Here is a 24,087-nt window from a genome sequence, read left to right on the forward strand (position 1 = left end):
CTAAAAGCAGCTTGTTTTTTCCTATTTGAAGCTAACAGTGGGAGCACCAACTGCGTCGGATGAGCCTTTTCACAGCTTTTAAGTCTGACATCTCCCTGCTGCGTCCCACATTTACAGCAGTTCCTCCTGTGTTTGTGCTTTTATAGAAACAAACGCACCTGTTGTTATTCATCACCATCATTCCATTTAATGTTTTAATTCAAAACAAGTCTAGTGGTCTTTTAATAAACTGTTATGTTGGCGGAAATACGAACAAGCTGAATACATTTGAAAAAATGCTTTCCTTCAGTGTCTAACAAAAATCAAACGTGCAACAATTTTTTGGAAAAATACCCATTTGCACTTGTTGATAAAGCTTTTTCTCCCACAGACGCTCTGCATATCAACTGAAGCACTTTTAACAGATTTAGATCATCCCCGTCATTTACAGCAGCGTCTGTGTTGACGCTAGCCAGCACTGACCGACAACAACACTGTGTGTGTGTGTGTGTGTGTGTGTGTGTGTGTGTGTGTGTGTGTGTGTCTCTAACTCCATTACTAACAGCTTTTCTGTTTCAGAATTTAAACTGTTAAATCTATTAAAGGACCATGCTGGTGTTTTTTTTTTTTTTACCTCCATGTTTTAGCACATTTACTTTAGCTAACACTTTTCCATGTATTGTCCCAGCAGACATCTGTTGTTGGTATCTGAAAAAAACATCAAAGTGCACAGTATGCCTGCTTTCACCGTTGTCAAAACAGCAGGGTTATGTAAAGTATATATAAATACCGGTAAATGGTTAAAACGTACAAAAGAAAACACGGGTATGGTCCTTTAATATTAACAAAAACAGTTGATAAGAGGTATAAAATCTCTACGTTGTTGACAATTTCACCAGCCAATTAAATTGAGCAGATGTCTGATATATTTGATATTTTACTTTTTGAAGGGACACTGAGGTCAGACATGTTTTCATACTGTGGTCAGTTGATAGGATGGCTTTTGACAAAAAACAATCTCACCTGCTGTGGAGCTTTTAATTGTATCTCAGTGCATCTTCCTCAGCAGATGGAGTTGGAGTGCTTTAAGGACTTCTCGTTACACATTGTGCATTAAAGAAGGAGCATAGTAGGACGATATGTTTTTTACTTGCCGAAGTGCTGTTGAAGGCCGCGATGGGTTCTAAGTTCAAACTTCCCAACGGACAACAATTCACGTACATAAAAACACACTGTACAGTGCAGCACCTGATAGCTTTAAGACCACTGAGATGTTAGTGTCCACACCAGTGAACATTTGACGTGTCTTTGGAAGCAAAATGTTAAGGCCTCCTTTATGTCAGCATTTGTTATTATGTGTGACTGAAGCCAAACGGACAACATGGATCACACAAAGGGGACAAAATGATGATTTTGCTCAGTCGGTCTCCCAAGTGCAAACTATTTCCCATGTCCATAGAAACCGGTGCCACCTACGATTACATGTAGGAGGAGTCAAACTGCCAACAAGCAACTATACACGTGTGTCATTTGTTTGTGGTTCAACAGATTTCATCAGAGTGAGACTGAAGGCAGAGATAACACAGATGTGATTCAACTATCAAACCACTGGAACCTCTCCACTTTGTCAGCAGAAAGCAGAGTTAGCCACAAACAAATATGATTTATAATCCATCAAAACGCAATCAATCTCTAACATTAGTAACATTCAATCCAGTTTTTACAAAAAGCTGTTATCTTAGTGTCGGACCAAAGTTTTGATCATTGTGGAGGTAGTGGTGGTCTAATAGCTTCAGAAACCCCCTCCCTCCACACCTTTCTGACGTCAGATAAGGGAGGGGGGGATCTGTGTCCGTCCGACCATTTCTATAACTTTCCAAAACCGACATTCACACCCACCTCAAGCTGTGATTGGCCAGCTGTGTGGAGGTGAGAAAGGAGCAAGGTATTGAGCTTTTCTCTAGCTCTCTCTTTTTTCATTCTTGGCACAACTATTTCTGTCGCTTTTAATATGAGCAACCAAGCGCAACACTCTGAAGGTTTTCCAGGAGAGATGGCCTTTATCCCCATATTTAAACAATACCGCCTTCCAGTGTGGACAACATGTCATCCGATCCACTTCTTTTGTAGTGTAACCTGGCTGTAACTGTGCCATGGTGTTCTATAAAGGTCGACTATGTGAAGTAGACATGTAAAACAGGTCATATTAACTGGGTTGTGGTTGTTACTTGGGCTCTAGACCAAAAGATGCAGCTCCACATGAGATGAGTGAAATATAAGAAATATTAGCAACGGTAACTGATATGAGCTGTCCACAGCAGCACCAATGCTTATTATACGTTCTTAGACCTAATTCAGCACAACTTGGAGGAGAGACAAATTACAATTAATGAAGAGTTTGGCATAGTGCAGCTCCTCACTGGGTTGACAATTAGCTGGATGTTTCAGCAGAGAGTATTTATGGTAACAGAATTTCATTTCATAACTATCTGTATATGACTGCTTTTGGTGACGCTTTCTTTTTTATAGATGTTATTTCCTAATAACTTCCTGGGACATTTCCTTGAAATAACTATGCAATTTGGTAAATTATAGGGAAAATATTATCTTATTATCGGAAACTGTATTCTCCGCATGTTTTGAATTGTATGCTTGCCCAGACTGATCTTGCCTGTAGACTGATTGAACTTTTTTTGGACAATAAATTGTTAATTAATTGAAAGTTCTATCCAGGAAACGTCTTAAAAATATTTATATATATTATTAAATGTATTATTTAGAAATTACAGACTCATAAAACAAAGATTCCCCCATTTGTTTTAACTTGGATTAACATATATTCTATATTGTTATAGAGTTGAAAACGTGCACCCTTGTGATTTTGAACTGGTTTCAAATGAAGCTACAGTACATCATTCTGTTTTGATGCCATTTTAGTGGTACAATTAACTGAAAATGCATCAAGGTCTGATGAACTTGTCTTCATCTGCAGCCAAGATATGCAGACTGGATAACTTTCCTTTAGGGTCAGAACTAACGGTTATTTACAGTATCTATACATAGACATGCATTGGTGCTGCTGGAGATAGGTTGTAGCACAGAGCAGAAGTCAAGTTTTAACAAGTACAAAATACTATTACAGTAACTGCAAATGCAAATAATGTGAGAGAGAACAAGCTGACTGATACTGATCATGTTAATGAGTGTGGAGTTGCATTGCTGGTTTTTCCACCCAGTCACCCTCAAGGCTCAGGGAATAATCTGAAATCACAGGACATTGAGATTGCCACACGTCCGTGTTTCCCTGTGAGTTCTGGTCTCATCGCGCCCAAAATCAATACGCATTTGAACACACCAGGCTGAAAAATGTAAGACCCTGAATATTGCCCTCTGCATGAAATCTTCAGAAAGTGACTCCTCCTCCTAAAAGGACAAGTTCACATTTTTGATTTTAGCCAGCTGTTTTCATTTAACAGGCACAGTTTTCTGCCTCTGCATGCCAGATTCTCTGACAAGTAAAGCAGATTGTTGGCATTCCTGACATGACAAACACAGGGGTACGACTTGCTGCAAATCATTGGTGTGATTGAGAAATGATGAAGAGCAACTTGTTAAATGAAAAGCGACTTTCAAAGTTTCCAGTTAAAGTCGGATCAGGGGTCGAACAAAACAGTTCTTTGTTTCCCCAAACAGATCCATCAGTATGTTACCACACCTACAGTGCAGATAGTGATGGTGTAATTTCTGCAGAGGAAGTCAGAGACACATCTAGTCTGAGAATGGCCCAAGAGGTTTGCTCATAAAGAGCACTCTCTTTATGAGCAAACCTCTTGGGCCAGGGGAAGTACCCATGCAACGTTATTCATTCAGGAAGCATGAGAGATGAAGAAAGGGAGGAAGTGAGCAAGAGGAAAAGTGAAGAGGACAGTGAAATGGATTTAGTAAAGCAAAGGCACGACAGATTAAGTACCACAAAAAAAAAAAAAAAAAAACGTTGTTTCACTAACCCAGGAGTGAGCACAAGGCTAGCGGTGGCCAGTGTGTCGGCCGTTGAGTTAGTCCGTTTGTAAGCTGTCTGATCAGCTTACCTCTGGTGTGTCTCAGCGCGTCCTCCTGCTCGGTCAGCTACTAGACCTACTGACACAGTGATGGGGGTCTCTCAGGCAGGTAGGCTGGGAGGGAGCGTGAGTGTGTGCTAGAGTGTGCGTTTGTGTCAGAGAGAAGAAGGCATCGGGGCCGGTCCTCAGTATTGTTCCTTGAAATATTTTCTCGGGGGCCCCGGCAGCTCTCAGCCCTCAGCTTGGTCAGCGTCGGCCTCTGTGATGTGTGGCATCCTCAGTATCGGTACATGTCGTAGGTACTGACCCAAGACGAAAGAAAAGCCCATGTGGGAAGCCTGCGGAGGATGTCCTCCAGTTGAGCAGTCCTACTGTCTGGCCCAAAGAAATAGTGGGTGGAGATGGCAACGGAGATCATCCCCTCAGGGCCAGCTGGGTCCGGGTCCCTGGGAGGCTGACAGAGGGGGAGAAAGAAAGAAAGAAGACCATGAATGTCAGCACAGACGGTTAACATGTGAGAGCACCAGAACCAGACCAGCAGTTTTTCCAGGCCCTAAGAAAAGTCCCTTGATTGTGCTGCATGTGCTTTAGCTTATGCAATATATTTTAAAAAGTCATTAAAAAGGTCATCAAGTCTCTTAACCCATGCAATTGTTAATGCAATCAAAAATGAAGTCTCTAAAAATGGGAGTTTAAAGATTTTCACATGACAGCAACACAATCCAACCGTGTCCGGCCAGGAGCTAATCTCCTGCAGAGATCACTGACTGAGGCAATAAGGTGAAGTTTTGCAGAAATACAAAAATGCGAAGAATGAAAAGAACGACATAAAAAAACTCAGCATCTGTCTGGATACTAAGATTTCAAAGATGCAGCTGTAGCTGGTGATTTATAAAACATTTTGGGCAAGGGAAACAATCTTAAAGGAATAGTTTGACCTGTTGGGAAATATGCTTATTTGAGTTAGATGGGAAGATTGATATCGCTCTCATGTCTGTATGCTAAATAAGAAGTTGGAGCTAAAAGAGGGTTAGCTAAGCTTAGCATAAAGACTGGAAACCGGTAACCTGGATACAAGTACAGAATGTTCCTTAATGCTGCGGTACCTGTATTTCGAACCAGAAGATCCATGTGGGGGCGTCAAGGCCGTGGGAATAAAAGACAAAATATTCTCCGCTCAGGTCGAACTGAGGCGTCCCGTCACCGAAGGACCAGGTAGACAGGCTGGCTCCTCTGTGAGGCATCAGATACAGGGACATGTGGCTGGGGCCTGCACGGGACAGGACAGGACACAAGTTAAAATATATGTACACATACACATCCAGATCAGCCAGCTGGTAAATGAAAGCATCACATTACTGATGTTATATCTGTGACAGTGGCTGTACTTTAATGGTTACAGAACTGCTTGGCACCAGAAGCCCAAAAACCTAACACTATAATAATAAATGGCTTGATAAAAAACACTTATGTGTAATATCTGCAAGCATTGCACGCAAATGTAGCTGTTCTGGAAAATTTTTTCCAGAGCCAACATGGACGAGTTCAGATGTCCTTAAAGTGCTCAGATAAATGGAAACTTGAACATCTACATTTCTTTCACAACTGGGCAAACTCCATCTGCTGAGGAAGTTCTGATATGATGATTGAAAGCCTCAGAACAGCTACGAAATGGAGCTTGTGGTGAAGATTTTTTGTCAACTAATGTTTCCAAGATCACGGATGAACTTTCAATCAATAATTGAATGTTTCCAAATGTCTCCACAGACATAAACGTAGTGCTGATGTAAACTCTCCATCCCAATTGATGGGTCACTGGATATTTTCAGTATGCTCGGCCAGATCTGCATGCTCCGTCAGTGAATATGCTGCTGTCATCACCCAGGATTCCTCTGCACTGGTCATATGGCTCAAGTCCAACTGTAGTCACGTGACACTGGCATCGAGTTGCAAGTCTTTTTAATCCTGTATCTTATCTCTGCATGCAAGTCCTAGAAAGAATTTGTGTTTTTAGTGTAGCATTTGTGTGGATTTGGCCACACCCTGACCTTTCACACTGAAGACCATCTTGACCGTCCCCCAGCTGGTCTCCTCTCTGGACAGCAGGCTGAACTCCACCGGTGAGCTGGGAGACACTTCCGGAGCAGGAATGTACCAGTTCTTTCTGCAAATACACCAAAATACTTTGAGGTGGGGAAGAATATAAAGTATGAAAAGTCTATACATGGAAGACAATTACATCAAGAGAATGAAAACAAAGAGCATGGAAACAGTGCTGTTAGCTGAGAGGGTGCGTTACTCACTTGCTGAGGAACTTCAACGGCAGGAACCAGGGGTAACCACAGAAGGGCCGGTCCTCACGGCAGCTAGTGCGAACGCTGTCGTTGATCTCAGGGATGTGGGGTGTGATGTGCTGTATGCCTGTGTAGTCGAAACTGTTCATCCACAGACCTGAGTCTTGACTCTCCACTTCGCCCTGGAGATTGTGGAAGGTCCGCGTCGTGTGCTGCAGGAGGGCATATAAAACATTTCTCATTTGCTTCTTTTAAGCACACATTTTCCTTCTACAGCCGTTTTACAGAGTGATTTTCGGCTCTTGCCAGAATTACTTAATGGAGTTCGCTGTGATTTACATCAGCAGATGAAGGAGTGGAATCATTGCACTTTTATCTAATCATGAAAACAAATGGAGAGATCTTGGTGTGCTGTGTCCCAGTTACAAAAAGCATGCTATATAGAGGCTTTGTGTTTCACCTGCTCCAAACAAGACATTTTAATTATGCAAGCAGGAGCTGCACTGCAGGATAGTCAGTTGAGGCCAAACAAAAAGATTGCCAGATAATTGTCTTGGCATTAAAAGTGTTTATGTTAGATTTTTCCCACTTTCAATATAATTTTTTTTTTTTTTTTTTTTTTTAACAAAACTAGTAAAATATATTTAAAACAGAAAAGACCAATGTAAATCATTTTTATTTGTTTAATAGATGACTCACATCCATTGAAGAGAAACATGTATATGTATGAGGGATTTCTATGTTCTTTCCTTAGCAAAAATCTGAGTAAATGCAGATGTTTCTGTGTACATGTGTATGCTTCTGTGTGTGTGTTTTGACTTTGAACCTGCAGGAAGACTCGTTTTGGCCGCGGGCTGTCTGGACTGCCTGAAAAAGGAAAGAGGAGCCCACAGGACATCAACAGGAACGTGATGATGAATACTGAACCCAGACCAGCCAGGATCCACTTAGTGCTTCTTGCCAAGTAGATGAAGTGCAGCTAAGACAGAGAATTATAATAAGTTACTGGAATGGAGGAACAATCTACACTGCATTAATTTTGAATTTAAAACAAACGTGAGAACATTTTTGGGGAAACAGTATGGATAAACGATTATGGATATCCCCAAAAAAACCTAAGCCACCATCTGTAAGATCTGCATAAAATGTAACTGCCACTCAGTGAGTCAACAAACACAGGTGTTGGTTTGCTTATCTAAAGTCTAACAAAACGGCTCAAAGAAAGCATTGCTGCCAGAAGCTTGGTCAACACAATTCAACAGTTTGGTCATGTGTATTCTAGCCTGCATACACTCCCAATGTTCAAGCTGATTCTGTTGATAGATTTGTTATTCATTGTTGTACATAATGTGGTAGTACTCACAAAAAATGAAGAGATGAAGATGGTTGCCAGGGTGACCAGAGAGGCCATCACCACCTCAGGGGGTATCTCAGTGCCACTGCGACCCATGATGGGTGTGAAAATCTCAAACACCACCCAGATAAGGAACATGAAGTGGACGTAAGGCAAAGTCAGGCCCAACATATAGAGCACACTGTACTTCACTGATGCTCCTGCAGAAAGATGGAGAGGTTTAGAGGTGCAACGATGAATCGATTAGTTGTCAACTATTAATCGCCAACTATTTTGATAATTGATTAATCGTTTGAGTCATTTTTTTATTAAAAAAAAATAAGATTTCTCTGATTCCAGCTTGTTAAATGTGAATATCTTCTAGTTTCCTCTCTCCTTTGTGACAGTAAACTGAATATCTTTGAGTTTTGGACAAAACAAGACATTTGAGGACGTCCTCTTAGGCTTTGGGAAACACTGATCCACATTTTTCACCATGTTTTGACATTTTATAGATCAAACAACTAATCAACTAATCGAGAAAATAATCGACAGATTAATCGACTATGAAAATAATCGTTAGTTGCAGCCCTAGAGAGGTTACTGTTTGTCAGATCAAACTGAACTAGCCAAGGATCAGACCATCAATAATCTTTTGATGAGAATCCCTTTTAAACCCAAACATCATACAAATGGGGATAGGGGCGTACACTTTTAGTGTCGCTCCTCTGAGGCATTCATAGTGTTGAACATGGTTGTACACTTAAAGTTGCGGAAGTAGTGATTTATATCTTGACTTGTATCTCTTGTATCTCTTGACTCTGACTATAGCGGATACCAGTTATTAATAATCAACCACAGTGTCCACGTCCAAGTGTAAGAATAACGTAGGACTCATTACTTTCAACTTGGTTCTACTTTCTTACTTGTCTTGTCTTGAAGTGTATTTGTGTTGTATTGTATTGCGATTGTATCATATTGTATTGTACTGTACTGTATTAATAGTATTGTATTGTGACTGTTTTTAAGGTACCTGGCTACGAAGACACCTCAATTTCCCCGCTGGGAATTAATTATGTCCTCTATCTATCCATCCATCTATACAGGTGCTGGTCATATAATTAGAATATCATGAAAAAGTTGATTTATTTCAGTAATTCCATTCAAAAAGTGAAACTTGTATAATGTATACAGTCATTCCACACAGACTGATATAGTTCAAGTGTTTATTTCTTTTAATTGTGATGATTAGAACTGACAACTGATGAAAACCCCAAATTCAGTATCTCAGAAAATTTGAATATTGTGAAAAGGTTCAATATTGAAGACACCTGGTGCCACACTCTAATCAGCTAATTAACTCAAAACACCTGCAAAGGCCTTTAAATGGTCCCTCAGTCTAGGTCTGTAGGCTACACAATCACGGGGAAGACTGCTGACTTGACAGCTGTCCAAAAGATGACCATTGACACCTTGCACAAGGAGGGCAAGACACAAAAGGTCATTGCTAAAGAGGCTGGCTGTTCACAGAGCTCTGTGTCCAAGCACATTGATAGAGAGGCGAAGGGAAGGAAAAGATGTGGTAGAAAAAAGTGTACAAGCCATAGGGATAACCGCACCCTGGAGAGGATTGTGAAACAAAACCCATTCAAAAGTGTGGGGGGGGATTCACAAAGAGTGGACTGCAGCTGGAGTCAGTGCTTCAAGAACCACCACGCACAGACGTATGCAAGACATGGGTTTCAGCTGTCGCATTCCTTGTGGCAAGCCACTCCTGAACAAGACACAGTGTCAGAAGCGTCTCGCCTGGGCTAAAGACAAAAAGGACTGGACTGCTGCTGAGTGGTCCAAAGTTATGTTCTCTGATGAAAGTACATTTTGCATTTCCTTTGGAAATCAAGGTCCCAGAGTCTGGAGGAAGAGAGGAGAGGCACAGAATCCACGTTGCTTAAAGTCCAGTGTAAAGTTTCCACAGTCAGTGATGGTTTGGGGTGCCATGTCATCTGCTGGCGTTGGTCCACTGTGTTTTCTGAGGTCCAGGGTCAACGCAGCCGTCTACCAGGACGTTTTAGAGCACTTCATGCTTCCTGCTGCTGACCAGCTTTATGGAGATGCAGATTTCATTTTCCAACAGGACTTGGCACCTGCACACAGTGCCAAAGCTGCCAGTACCTGGTTTAAGGACCATGGTATCCCTGTTCTTAACTGGCCAGCAAACTCGCCTGACCTTAACCCTATAGAAAATCTATGGGGTATTGTGAAGAGGATGATGCGATGCACCAGACCCAACAATGCAGAAGAGCTGAAGGCCACTATCCGAGCAACCTGGGCTCTCATAACACCTGAGCAGTGCCACAGACTGATCGACTCCATGCCACGCCGCATTGCTGCAGTAATTCAGGCAAAAGGAGCCCCAACTAAGTATTGAGTGCTGTACATGCTCATACTTTTCATGTTCAACATTTCTAAAAATCCTTTTTTTTGTGTTGGTCTTAAGTAATATTCTAATTTTCTGAGATACTGAATTTGGGGTTTTCATCAGTTGTCAGTTCTAATCATCACAAGAAATAAACACTTGAAATAGATCACTCTGTGTGGAATGAATGTATAAATTATACAAGTTTCACTTTTTGAATGGAATTACTGAAATAAATCAACTTTTTCATGATATTCTAATTATATGACCAGCACCCATCTATTAATCAAATTGTGTGCCAATTGCTAGTATTTTTTTGAAATTTGCCTATGAATAAACATCCATTGTAAATACAGTTGAGTTGAGTGTTTACCTCTATGTTTAAATTCTTTCGCCAGCAACAGTCTGGTGGCCAGGGGGAAGGCCACCATTAGCATGGGCACGTAGGCTGAACACAGGCCCTGGTGGGTCAGCCACACCAGGCCACAGCACCACAGCAACAAGCTCACGTCAAAGTAGAGATCACCCAGCTCCACCAAACGGACACCCTGCATGGAAAACACACACCCAACAGATCAGCATACAATGGATATGCATGCATGTGTGGATAAGACACTTTGGTGGGGTTTTATTTTGGCTGTACATTACTTTGATAAGTGGGAAATCAGCTGAAGTGCAGTTGAGGAAGAATCTTCTTGTTGCTATGCCGAAAAAGGAAAACTTTAACTTGGGATTCAAATCTAAAATACATCACTTTAATTATAAATATCACACCGAGCAGTTAAGGTTGTTTCATAGACTACTCATATGAGGAGATCAGATCTGTTGGCTTGTTGCAATAGTTCGTTACAAAGCACAATGTCCAGTTACAGGAACGTAGTTATAGGAACAGTCCACTTCTAAACAGTTCTATTAACTACTCTCCCCCAAAACCAGTTTTTCCATTTGCATTCACACTGGCCAAGTGGCCATAGGGACTGACCTTTCGTTATTATAACACAGCCATCTAACCACCACTATGTGGAAAAGTAGGAGCTGAAAGAGTTAAAAGGAACTGTGGCCAGAGGAACTTCATAATCCCCAAATTGGTCCAGTTGGAACATGACAAAAAAAGGGTTCTAGGAACGTTATGTTCTAGTAGGCCTGTCACGATAACACATTTTGCTGGACGATAAATTGTCCCAGAAATTATTGCGTTCAATGATAATATTGTCGTTCTGAGACCATTTTCATCTAATATAATGATAATGGCATAATAATGCAGGTACACCTTTTCCAAATATCCACAATGTGTCTTTGATCTCCTTTAGTATGTCGTCTTTCACGCTGTTGTACTGTTGTGGAATTGCCATTTGTGACACGTATGTTCTCCCAGGCAATTCGTACTGGCTATCAAATGTTTGCAGCATTCATCAAGTGATTGTGCGATAGACTACAGACTCTGTACTACATGTAACAATTATTTATTAAACACTAAATATTAAATTTAAATAATATATAATTAATACATTATATCTATCTATATGGCTATCTGCCACATGGCGATTAAATGTTTGTATCAAAATAGTTCTGTTTTTCAGTATTTGGCGAAGGTGCAGGTCGGAGCTTTGCAGGGGCGGGCCGACACACCCACACAAACAAAAACTGGCGCACACACCAGACGCCAGCCACCACATCACTTCTGTTTACTGATAACTATCATTTACCTCAGGCTAATGAATTAGCTAGTAAGTGGCGATTTTTGGCAGCCAGCCTTCCAAGAGAAAGCACAATGAAATTAAATAACTGATCATTAACCGTTGACCGACAAGCAGATAACGGAGTCTCAGTTCACCGTCTGGGAGCCTCTGACACACTTTCTGCACTCCGTGTCCGCGGACAGCTGTAGGCTTGTACCGGTTAATGTTCTGTGCATTGTCGGACACATGCAGCCACTTTCCTGAAACCGCTTGCGAGACTGACAAGTCCACAGCGGCGTGTTTGTCCGAGCCTGTCTCCACCGCCTCCACCTGCAGGTTGTCAACTGTGTGCTTTGGAATGAAAGGGAGAAAACAGGACGCAGAGTAACACGGCGGATATCGCTCATATACTTTTTTTTTGACGGCGCCTTAACTGCAAAGTGCTGCGGGAAACCCTGCTCCAATAACTAGCATTTTCTCGTTCTCTCTCTCTCTCCGCCAGGAGTCCCGCCTCCCCACACAAAGACCATGCGACTGACAAGAGGGTTCACTCCTCGTTACGCTAAGGAACCGAGAGTGGTCATCCAGTCTCTTTGGTAGAGAGAGAGAGACAAGGATCGTGCGATTATTGATTTATTGACTATCGCGACAGGCCTAGTTCTAGGAACTGCAAAAATCCCTCTGGTCGGAAAGCGGCTAATAGCAAAGGACAACACACACCCACTCAACAGCCATTTCACCATTCTGCGCTCTGGATGCAGGTACAGGACTCTGAGGTGCAAGAGAGCACGTAATGGCAAAAGCCTGGTGCCTGTAGCCATAGCAGCCCAAAAACAAGAGAGTGAGATAAATCACTGCTACTTTGTAATGTACAGTGTTTGTGACAAAGAATTTCCAGAACCAGCTGTTTAATAGAAACCCCTCGCATACACAAACACATTACAAATCCGTACAGCAGTGTATGGTCTCGCATCACTGCCATGCAAATAAAACCCAAGTAGGAGCTTTGTACAGCCGATTCTGGTCTTGATTGATGTGGGACTACAACTACACTGAAATCATTGTTTCTAATTCAACTGCTCTGCATGTACTTTTGTAGGCAAAGAGGTGATGAATGTTGTGTTACCTGCTTCAGAGTCATTGTGTGTTCAACCAGAACAGTGACTCTCAACCAAGGGTACTTGTACCGCAGAGGATACTTCAGCAGTTGCCAGGGGGTGAGTAGATATATACTTAATAAAAGAGATTATTAACATATTGAGTCAGCTATTAACACCTGAACATTGTTGCATTTCAGAGTACAGTATGTCTCTTCAATATGAAGCTGGAACCAGGAGTTGGATGCTTAGCATAAAGACTTAAGCAGCGGTGGATTTTATAGTGGGCAAAAAGGCTTGTTGCAAAAAAGCAAATAAACCTTTTACCTAAAATGTTTCCTAAAACTATACCTTTAAAAGAAATCCCTACAGTGAGCCATATAACTCCACTTACTCCGTAGTACAAGTTCTTGGCCAGTGTGTGAATGAGGATCATCTTGCCCGTGGCAGCAGCCCCGTAGAGGCAGATGGAGGCATAGAAGTGGTTGTACCAAAACATGGAGCGGCCCAGCAGAGTGACAAGCAGAGCAACAATCAGCACTGACAGCAGAGTGACGAACCAACTCAGGACTGCTACACCTGTAGCACAGGCCAGATCTCGAACATATCGGCCACCTGAGAGAGATGAGATAAATGGTAAATAAAGCCTTAACACACTAAACACTAGTTCATCAAACTCTTCTACAGAAAACCATGTGAATTTGGCCCCACAAGTTGGGATTGGACAATGTTTCACTTACAGTTTGAAAAAAAGACAAGAAATGACAAAACATGCATCCACCACAGGAAATGGTGACCTACCCCCATTGCCTGGCCGTGAGGCTTTCTTGGCCAGATAGAGGAAGGTGGCTGTGGCTACAATGTAGTTGAGGATGGTGCCAACACGGGATGGGTAAGCCACCACAACTACCCCCAGCAGGTCAAAAAATACCATGTTGCCGTGACGATACTCTGAGGAATCGGCCAACTTGTCTGACATTACCAGGTACCTCAGGACCGCCAGGATGTTGTCGCCTGAAAACAGGAAGTAAGTTTCAAATCTGAAATGTAACACAATAAAGCTCTGTTGCAATGAGCTGCATTGATGTCTGCAGTTTGGAGTAGGAGTATGTCAGCTGCACAGCCAGACAGTACAAGCAGGACATGATCCTAACTTAAAACCAGGACTGGATAGGAGATCATATGAATTCATGGAAAGGGACAAACTAGGGAGTAAATACTGAGTTCACTCTTTTGATTTCCGCCATTTGTATTTCTAGCCCTACAATCAGAGGAAGGAAATGGTTAATATGACTGAATATGAAAATGATAACTTCAACATCACGACAAAAAAGGCTCTCATCACATGCAGTATTCTAATATAATAATAGACTGCACTGAGGTAATGGCCTTTGTCATTCCTGCACGGCCACCCAGACAGTATTTTCTGCAGCAATAAGACCATATGCACATGGACACCATCCATCTTCGTCCGCTTATCTGAGGTGCAATGCAAACAATACAAATCCTAAATAGAAGATACTAGTAAATGAAGGTCTGTTACGGTGTATTGAGCCTTACAATCTGCTTTAATCATCAGTTAAATAACCAGCTATTTTTAAATTAAATTGTATCCAATTTTATTTTATTGGTAATTACAGCACATAAACATGCATGAAAGACAATTCAGGCTTTAAATTATACTTGCTCTAACAAATGGCTTCATTTTCTTGCACATACAACATTACTATATTCTCCCACACACAATTCTACACCCTCTTACACATACAATAATGCTCCCCTTCATTCTCTTCGACATACACTACTATTCTCTCAAACTCACAGCTATACTCTTATTTCCCATTACATACATGGATATGCAAGAAAAGATGCACAATCTCACTCACAAACACAATTGTCTGTCTTAGATGCACTACTACAGAGTGTTTGTGCGAGAGTATAATGTGTGTGAGCACATATGATTCATGCCCTCGAGCAGTAGTGTGTTGAAGAGTGTAGTGGTGTATGTGTGTGTGTGAGGTCAAATCAGATTATTGGTCTAAATGGCCTTTCCATAAATTGGCTACAATCATGATGTTGAATGTAGATGAGAAATCTGGTTATGCGAAGGCTCAGTTAGAAGTCGCTGTTTGGGTTGCTGCAGCCGAGGCCAAGTTTCTTTTTTCTGTGCTGCCTTATTTGCCACACACACACACACACACACACACACACACACACACGACAAAGCTCCATTGTTCTTCCGCCTGTTAGGCTCAATGTGGATTTGAAAGTGTACTGAGTGTACAACATCCACTTGTTCATGTTGGGTTCACTATTCTGCTATACGATTCTGCTTTGTGGTCTACACACAACTTTCCTTTCTGAATTTCACTATGACAAAACAAAAACAAAATCATATGTAACCATTTTATTAACCAATTATTAACAAAGTGAATTTACATTAGATCAATGCTAGCCTTGCCCCTTTCCCTCACTTTGTTGAAAGGCAAAGCTGTAAAAACCTGCTGTGTTCATCACAGGCATATACAGAGCAGAGCTACTGGTGTATCCTCCTCATTCACTGTCCCTGTCCTGTATCTACTCTCTCCACCTTACAAAACTGTTCTGACTCCTTCTCTAAAGACTAAAAATACCTTCTACCTACCTCTGAAATCTCACTTTCGCTCTCTAATAATTCATGCCTTTCCCTGTGAGTCACTGTAGACAGAATAAGGGGAGAGAGATGTCCAGAAGCTGCTGAGAGAGAGGAAATATGCCAACTGTCTCAGGTTTTTAGTGCTGACTGACTGGATTCTCTGCTAAGTAAAGACAAAATAATTCAGCAACACAGATGCACAAGGTAAATGAGGGCAAGTGCAACAAGTATGTACTGTATGTATGCATTTATTAGTTCTCAGGAGTAATGAGATCAGCAGTGTTTTTTTCTCTGTGACAGAAAAACGTTGGCAGCTGTTTCTACCACACCAGTCTACTGCTGCAGTGACCGCTCTCTCCTTGACAGTCAGACACACCCACCAGCTAACATGCACTGAATCTATGTGCAATGAGTGTCAGATAAAAGTGTAAGGTGACACCCATTGAAGTTTAGTACATGTACAGTAGGTTTACGTAGAAGCATGTGTGTGTATGCTGCGTACCTGCTCTCTGTATCGAGTCTGTCAGGATCCTGTCAGCAGTGTCATACTTGGTGTGATAGATAAAACCATTTTCAATGAAAGCCAGATCAATGCCTGTAACAAAAATGAAATACATGAATACACAATACAAGATAAAAAAGGAGGGAGAACAATTTAAAATAAAAACCTTCGCTTTGTACTGTGTTGTATTGTATTTGTGTTGTCAACCACAGGACTACTGTGAAGATTGTTCAGCATTACCTGGGATGTTACCAAAGTCCCTGTAGATGCGGAAGTCAGTGTCAGAGGGGATGATGCCACTCTGAAAGACCTCTTGGCCGACCACAGAGGCAAAGGGGTGTTTGGCTGCGTGAACGTAGGCCTGGACCAGCCACGGATTCTCTGGACCTTTTGGGGAACAGGAAGAAAAGGTTTGTAGGATATTTTTAAAAATTGGGCAGTTATCTCACTTTCCTAGGTTTTGGCACAAAGAATAACCATTCTGTAGAACAAGGTATATCATGAGGGTTCTATAACCCTGTTTCTTGCTGTCTTTACCTCTAGCTGTGGTTTTAGCTGTGGTTTTGGTGTTGTAGGCATTTAAGATTGTTCAATGTATAACACATATCAGTAGTGGCAAGTATGTGCACCAGATTATGTCTAAAATATGAATACAATGTTACAGGCCCCTCAGGAACCACAATCAGGCTGCTAGTAATCCATAAAGATACGGAATAGTGGCTGCCTGCCAGAAGGACATATACTGTAGGTATATAATACAAAACTGGATAGTGATTCTGCAACAGTGACTCAACTTCAGACAGTCCAACTTTTTACAGCAAAAGCTGCATTGCCTTTATTTGAGGAGGAAACCAGAGGAAAAAAAACATGCTAATAAACAAACCTGAACTTTGTTTGTTTGGTACAGTACCTGTCTGGAAAACAACCTCCTTGCCCCCAACACCTGCAGCCTCCAAGTTAATGAAGGCTCGCACCTGCTTGGCCCACGGATGCTGAGTAATGAAACCGTGACTGGCCTGATGAAGAGAAGGTCAAAAGAGTTAGTGAGAGAGAGAGAGGGCAAATGTAACAGAACAAATAAGACCTTGTCACTTTACCTGAAGGATATTTTCCTCTGCCCCATTAAAAAGGAAGACAACTCCATGACGGAGAGGAGTAGACTGATTGGCCAGAGAATGGAGGACTTCCAGCATCACTGCACAGCTCACTGCATCATCACTGGCACCTAGGACAAGGAAACCAGTGTTTTTGTGTCAATAATACGAAAAACCTGCTTCTACTTCCCTTTCACATTTGTATCAGGCAACAAAAGCTTGGCTTGGCCCAGGTCACCCAACTGTCCTGACCCTTTGTGATTAGCTGCAACACACATTCAGGTGATAGAGCTTATAACTCTGATGTACATCAGAATAACAAACACAATGCATTGCTTCTATTGGACTCCCTCCAGGTTGTTTAGAATTGTTTTGAAAGACACACTAAATTCTTCCAATTGCATTGAATAATTATGGTTGTTAGGTTATCATGTATTAATTTTTCTTTAAATAAGTGGTGATAACGAATGGGGGTGTTCGGGGAGTGAGGGGATGTGTTTCACGTTGTAAGTTGTGTGTTTTGTACACGGTTTTTAAAAAAATAAAAAATGTTAACCTTAAAATAAAAGAATAAGAAACACATGAGAAGGGAGTAGGCTCTGGGTGTAAACGTGAAGAATGTGACTAGAATGTGAATCTGACGGTTATATTATAATTATAACGGTGAGAGCATTTAGAAAAAGGTAATAGTGAGAAGAGAAGAAAAGAGCATGTGAACAGGGCATGTGATGTGGAAAGATTAGATAGGTTAGTGGTGAGGAACACAATTTACTGAGAATAAATGCAAACAAAGCGGAAAGAATGCCCAAAGATCAGAGAGCATCATGTGCTCCAGCTTTCTGGATTGAATGTGTTCACGAGGTCGGGGTGGGAGCCTGTTCACTGTCTGTCTGTCTTGGTACCATTCATGCTCCTGTTGCTGCCACTTATGCCGGCTACATCCTAATCCTTGTCCCCTAAAAGCTCTGTGAGAGTTCAGAAGATGGCGGGTAAAAATCAAAGCCTGAATAGTTCACCTGTGCACATTGCAGCTTTAAACTAGAAAAAGTGACTTCAAATGCTTTAATTATAAGTTTGCTGTGATGACTGCGTTTGCCTGTACAGTAGGTACATTAAATATATGTGGACAAAAATATGTGCAAGACAATGTGCTACATCTTTATTCTTCCCTGTTATTATTTTTAGCGAGACCAAGTGTTTAGAATTTCAAGCAATCAAAGGCTTGGCAGGCAGCAGTGGACATGAAAATGTATGTGTATCTTCCTGTTCCACACCTCTTTGATACATTTCCTTTTACTGGTGAAGCTGTGTGTGCCTATTTGTGACCATGTGTGTGTGTGTTAAGTGGGAAAATATGTCTCTCCAAAAGGCTCAAGGGTATGGAGTGAAACTGTGAAAATCCCTAAATTAACACAAGGCAAAGAAAGTATGTCTGCATACCACAATGTGTTATCCATCATCAACAGACACTGTTATTACTGTGCAGTCTAGCTCTAAGCAATCAGGTTATCGACATTTTCTGGATTGGCTACATTTCACACTACGTGGTCCACATGACTGCAGTTCACAACATGGGACACAAATGAGGGTATTATCATCATCATAAAACTAATTGAGGACTAGCATGCTGGAAAGGAAACCCATGGCTTGTGCACACTGTGAGGAAAAGAGCTGCACTGTGACTCAGAGATACTTAAAGCTATATGCTCACATCAGCATTCTAACAATGACAATGCTAGCATGTTGATATTAAGCAGGTATAATGTTAAACATATTCACCATCTTAGTTTAGCACACTAACATTTGCTAATTAGCACTAAACACAAAGTCTAGCTGAGGCTTCTGGCGGCAATGTCATTAGATTGCAGGTATTTGGTCATAAACCAAAGTATTGGACAAAATGAAAATTTGACCTGATGATGGCGCTAGATTAAAAGTGAGGTTTACAATTCATCCTCTGGGGACCGTGAATGCCTGAACCAAATTTCACAGCAAACCCCCCAGTAGATATTTCACTGTGAACCAAAAATGAGAACTTCATGGGGGCACTACAAGAAAAGTCAGGGGATCCCTAAAGTCAGTATGCTTTATCCTCTGGGGAACTCAGCTGTCTGTTGAGATATTTCAGCAAAAAAATCAAAGTGGTGACTGACGTTGTCATCCCTGGAGCAATGCTGTTCTTGTTCAATTGTATTTGTATGTTCTGTATGTTTAAAAAATATAAAAATAATAATAAAAAATAGATCTTAAAAAAAGAAAGAAGTGGCGGTAAAAATGGAAATGAAAACAACTAAAGAATTTGCTCTTCAGATCAGTCACAGGACAGGACACAGTAATTAAACCCAAAATGAGAATCCACAGATTCACCATTTTAGATATACAAGATGGCACTTGAGGGGTTGCAACAGCCGATTCGAGAAGTTTTAATCAGTTGAAAAAGATGGATTTGATCAAATATGCAGGAATTATTGTTCAAATGTATATTCTCTTTCATTTATTCAAATAAAAGTCCTTTCCTTTCTGGTAATTCAAGTTTGGCACACAGGTGGGTGGATGTTTTCTGCATGTATCTACACGCAAACGGAGTGCTAAATCTGTTTATCCATAGCTCAATGTTCATCACTGTCAATATCTGCAGTAAGAGAAGAAATGTAGGCAGAATTCTTCAAGAGGAGGAGGAATGTTTTTGTACCTGGACTGTTGGCCACTGTGTCAAAGTGGCAGTTGGCTAGCATGAGATGCTGCGCCCCGCTCTTAGGCTCCAGCCTGACAACAATGTTGGTGACACGGTCATAGAAGCTAGTAAAGCCTCCAAGAAAGTCAATAGAGAAAGTGCCAGTGGGATGCTGCACATCTACCGTGAGCTGCTGGAGGCCCGCTGCGGTCTCAACCCGGATGTTCTCAATCTGCTCCAATAAGTAGCCCACTGTCAGGACTTCATTCTCCTGGCTGCCCACTGGCCGTGGGCCGACGCTGGTGATCTGCTCCAAGTGCCGTCTAGATTATTAGGTGAGCGAAGAGTGAAAAGAGAGAGAGTGTATTGTGATGCCGTTTAACTGTGAAGGTGTGGAAAACCATGCCTAAGTGTTCCATCATGAAATTACAGTACATGAAGTTATTAAAAGGTGCTCTAAGCGATTTCACGCGTTTTTTAGGCTACAACATTTTTTGTCACATACAGCAAACATCTCCTCACTATCCGCGAGCTGCCTGTCCCCTGAACACACTGTAAAAAAAAAAACGCGGCCTCTGTAGACAGCCCAGGCTCCACAAACGCCAACAAAAACAAACTGTGCCAACCTGCCCCACCAAACATAACAAAACAGTCTTCCAGCATTCTAGCCAATAGCCGACAAGGATTTGGGGGTGGGGGTTGGGGGGGAAGCACGGAAGGGAGAGAGAGGGGACGGGATGAGCAGGAGGGAGGGGCGAGCTAGCCTTGTTTTGTTTGAAAATACTTTGAACGTCAACAAGAAGTGACATCACCCAACATCGCTTAGAGCACCTTTAATGTCCTGCAGTTCAATGCTACTGTTAAAGACAGTGAATGATTGTATGTGTGAGGTCACAGTCCTGGTTTTCTTTTTAAAACCACCTTAACGTTTCAAAACCTAAACTGCATGTGTACGTTTGTGAGAGAAGCTAAATATTCTCTCTAATATACTCTTCTAACTATTACAGATACACCATCGCCGACATCCCTCCTTTCCTTTCCAAAGTGACAAAAATGACTCCACAAAAGACAGGACTAGAACTAATGTATGTATTTTTCATTTTATACACAAACGGGGGTGTATCCAAATTTGTGTTATGCTATCCGAGTTCTGAGTTTGGACCACTGCCCTAACCCAGTCAGGTTACAGTATGCCATTGTTCTGTATTACTTCGACCTAATCTTCCTTGCCACTGCACAGACTCCCTCGGGTGAGGAGATGGAAACAGGAAATTAAGCCAAGATATGGCAAGAAAAACAGATCCTTTTCATATTTTCTTTAAAAGATGCAGCTGCTGGGCACCTGGGTAGCTCACCTGGTAGAGCAGGCGCCCATATATTGAGGTTTACTCCTTGACGCAATGGCCGCGGGTTTACTCCAACCTGCGGCCCTTTGCTGCATGTCATTCCCCCGCTCTCTCCCCTTTCATGTCTTTAGCTGTCCTCTATAAATAAAGGCCTAAAAATGCCCAAAAATAATAATAAAAGAAGTAGCAGCTGGTGTTTGCTGCAGCGGTTCAAGAAAGGCCAGTGTTAGCTCCACAGCTGCACCAGCAGAAGTGCTGCTGTGCTAGCTGATGCTCACAGTGGTGACAAAATAATATTATCTGTCATCTAACCATGAAGCCATTTCTTGTAGTCCAGCTGTTACAAGCAAGGATAAATAACACTAAATGCTTGTTTTTCCTTTGATTTTGCTCTAGAACGTCACAAAGTCCCTTAAATGTAGTTTCCTTGTAGTGACAAAGTGGTACCAAATGATATTGAAGACGTCAGAACTGCTGCTTTCATTCCATTTTTACAGCAGCGTCTAAGGCTCTGTTTAATGCTCATGGCTCATAATTCAATTCTCGATTGGCAGGTCATGGACTCATGAAAGCCATGATTGTAAGCAAAGCAGCTCAGAGCACTAATCACTTCAATGCAGCATGCCTGACTCATTTATAGAGCAACTAGCCAAATGATGGCAAATCCCGTTGCCCAGCACTTTCAAGAGCTCGACCACAGTGCCATAAACCACGTCTCTCCTTCTCACAGGGATTACAAATCTGATCAAACATGTTACACTGTAAAGTTGAGGAGCTTTTTAATCTGGAAATGTTGCAGGTTCTTAGAATTAATAGGAGTAGGGCTGCACAATATATTGTTTTGTTTTTTATCGTCATCGCAATATCAACTGACGCAATATAGGCTACATATCGCAAAAGGCTGCGAAATATCTTAATGTTTTTGTGGTGCTTTTGTACTTTTTGAGTTTTTAACGAGGCCTACACCGAGAGAAGCCTTGCCAACTTGTTATGTACCCGAGGATGACAATTAAGATAAATCAAAACTCATTCAGTCAATCATTAATGGCTGTCAACAATCGGAGTAGGGCAGATTATTGATTAATCAGGTAGGCCTACCTAGTGTATAAAATCTAAAATTGTAAGAAATGCATCTTCAAATTGTTATTGATATTCTGATAACAATGACATGAAACAGGAAAAACTGAAATTATTTGAAGTAAAATTACTCAAATGATTCATAGCCCACTCCTGTCCTTTTAACTCGTTTTGTAATGCATTTCCTTTTTGATGTCTTAATACATTGTGTAAGGCACTTTGAACTGCCTTTGGTTACGAAATGTGTTATACAATTACACTTGCCATGTTACCTTACCTGTCAAAACTATTTATTTTAGCTTTCACAGGTTTAGATTTCGAGTTTATAGAATAGTACTATATTAACACGCTCTGTGCTGGACATTTCATTTTGACTTGATGGAGGCTACATCACTTAAAGACCAGTCCCAGAGGCTGCTACTTCTGTACCTCTCATCCCCTGAGCCAAACTCTTCCAACCGTTACACATTACCCGTTAAAACACCTGTCTGCCCTGTAGGTTACCTTGGAGGTAATAGGTGGAAGGGAGGGGACACCCGGTAGTGGTTTCTAGGCGGGTCTGTTGCCAAACTAGAGGAAAGGTTAGCTCTGCTGCTTCGATACCGTTAGCCAACATAAAGACAAAATAAATGCAAAACTCACCTGGCTCTCCCTGCGTTGAACTCGCCGGTTGAGTTCCCAATGACGAGCTGCTGTAACGACAAATGAACAAGTCCCCACAGCACCAAAATAAACACAGAGACCAGAGAAGCTGCAAGCCCTTCCCGCAGCAAATATATGCTCACTTCGGGCTTCCTCTTCGGGTCACCGCTGTAGCCGTTATCCTCCCACCGGTCCCGGGAACCGTCGTTATCTTGCGCTACATAATTCTGTGACCCGAAGGGTTTTATTCTCCTGACAGTGGTGTCGCTTTCCATTTTTCAGCCACCTGTACATGAGCTGAAAGCGTCGCTCTCAAGCCTTGCTTTTTTTTTTTTTTTTTTTTCTGGACGACCGACGGATCGCGCTGAGGGACAAACTTGAATGAGAGGGCGGGCCGATCGAGGCGCTTGAAAATTAAAAGCAGAGGAGGAGAGGATATTTTACAAACTGGCATTATTCTCTCCCATATGAGCATGAACAGTTCATTATTTAGGGAAATATTCGTTTTAAGATCAGTACTCGCATGCCTGTATGCCAAATATGAATTTATAGACCTAAGTATTAAATTGATGTGCAGTTGCCGTGAGCAGAGTTTGATTACTAGGTGAGATGGGGAATTGAATATGGAGACAAAACATATTCTAAGCTTCATATAAAAGATTTCCCTAACTTTTATCAGACACTTAATCAATTGGACTCGAGTGACTGTTGCTGGCTGAAATGAGATCATGTGATACTGTAAAAATAGTGGACGTCTCATCCGTAACGTCACCCATTGGTTTGTAGACTGCCGCTTTGTAGCCCCGAGTTTGGCGATATGGATATTTCTATGGATGTGATTTGAAACCATGGGGTATGCAGGTTTGCTTATGGTTTTGCTGCTGCTTTGTCGCCACCGTGTGGACGAGATAGGAATAGCAGACGAGATGTTTTTGCTGTACAACACCCAGTGTTGCACAAAGACTTCTTTTATCACTTTTATCTTATCTAAACTTCCAAGCAATACTTTGAACATGTTATATTACATTATCTTCAAGTTATTTAAATACAGTTAAGGAAATAAAAGTGAAAAATGAAATTTTTAATCTGAAGTAGCAGTACCACATCATAAATACTGCATTAAAATAAAATGAAAACATTCAGAATGTTAATTAAGTAAAGTCCATAGGTATCAACAACTTAAAATATCAAAGTAAAAGTCATTGACGTCGTTGACTCATTAATGGTATACCTGGCTGCAAATGTTACATTATTATATAGT

The 24,087-nt window shown here is 41.5% G+C and overlaps 1 protein-coding gene across 1 annotated transcript; it reads right to left on the reverse strand.

Annotated features, from left to right (window-relative positions):
- Nucleotides 1–1,707: 1,707 nt before the first annotated feature.
- Nucleotides 1,708–23,163, reverse strand: ermp1 (endoplasmic reticulum metallopeptidase 1). The gene is made up of 15 exons (XM_078271335.1): nucleotides 22,827–23,163; nucleotides 19,780–20,084; nucleotides 17,091–17,218; nucleotides 16,904–17,009; nucleotides 16,234–16,380; nucleotides 15,994–16,086; nucleotides 13,658–13,870; nucleotides 13,251–13,471; nucleotides 10,454–10,628; nucleotides 7,695–7,885; nucleotides 7,158–7,310; nucleotides 6,341–6,543; nucleotides 6,086–6,201; nucleotides 5,144–5,307; nucleotides 1,708–4,491 (listed from the first exon to the last, which is right to left on the reverse strand). Exons 1-15 carry the CDS (start codon nucleotides 23,099–23,101, stop codon nucleotides 4,315–4,317), a joined length of 2,667 nt encoding a protein of 888 aa, XP_078127461.1. The 5' UTR covers nucleotides 23,102–23,163; the 3' UTR covers nucleotides 1,708–4,314.
- Nucleotides 23,164–24,087: the final 924 nt, after the last annotated feature.

The sequence above is a fragment of the Sander vitreus genome, chromosome 16 (genome assembly GCF_031162955.1).
Source record: "Sander vitreus isolate 19-12246 chromosome 16, sanVit1, whole genome shotgun sequence".
Classification (NCBI taxonomy): Eukaryota; Metazoa; Chordata; class Actinopteri; order Perciformes; family Percidae; genus Sander; species Sander vitreus.

Coding starts and splice junctions, on each gene's coding strand:
- ermp1 (XM_078271335.1), bottom strand. CDS start 23,101: ATGGAAAGCGACACCACTGTCAGGAGAATAAAACCCTTCGGGTCACAG. Junction 16,087..16,233: donor GGACTTTGGTAACATCCCAG/GTAATGCTGAAC, acceptor TTTTTGTTACAG/GCATTGATCTGGCTTTCATT. Junction 6,544..7,157: donor CAAAACGAGTCTTCCTGCAG/GTTCAAAGTCAA, acceptor GCCCTCCTGCAG/CACACGACGCGGACCTTCCA.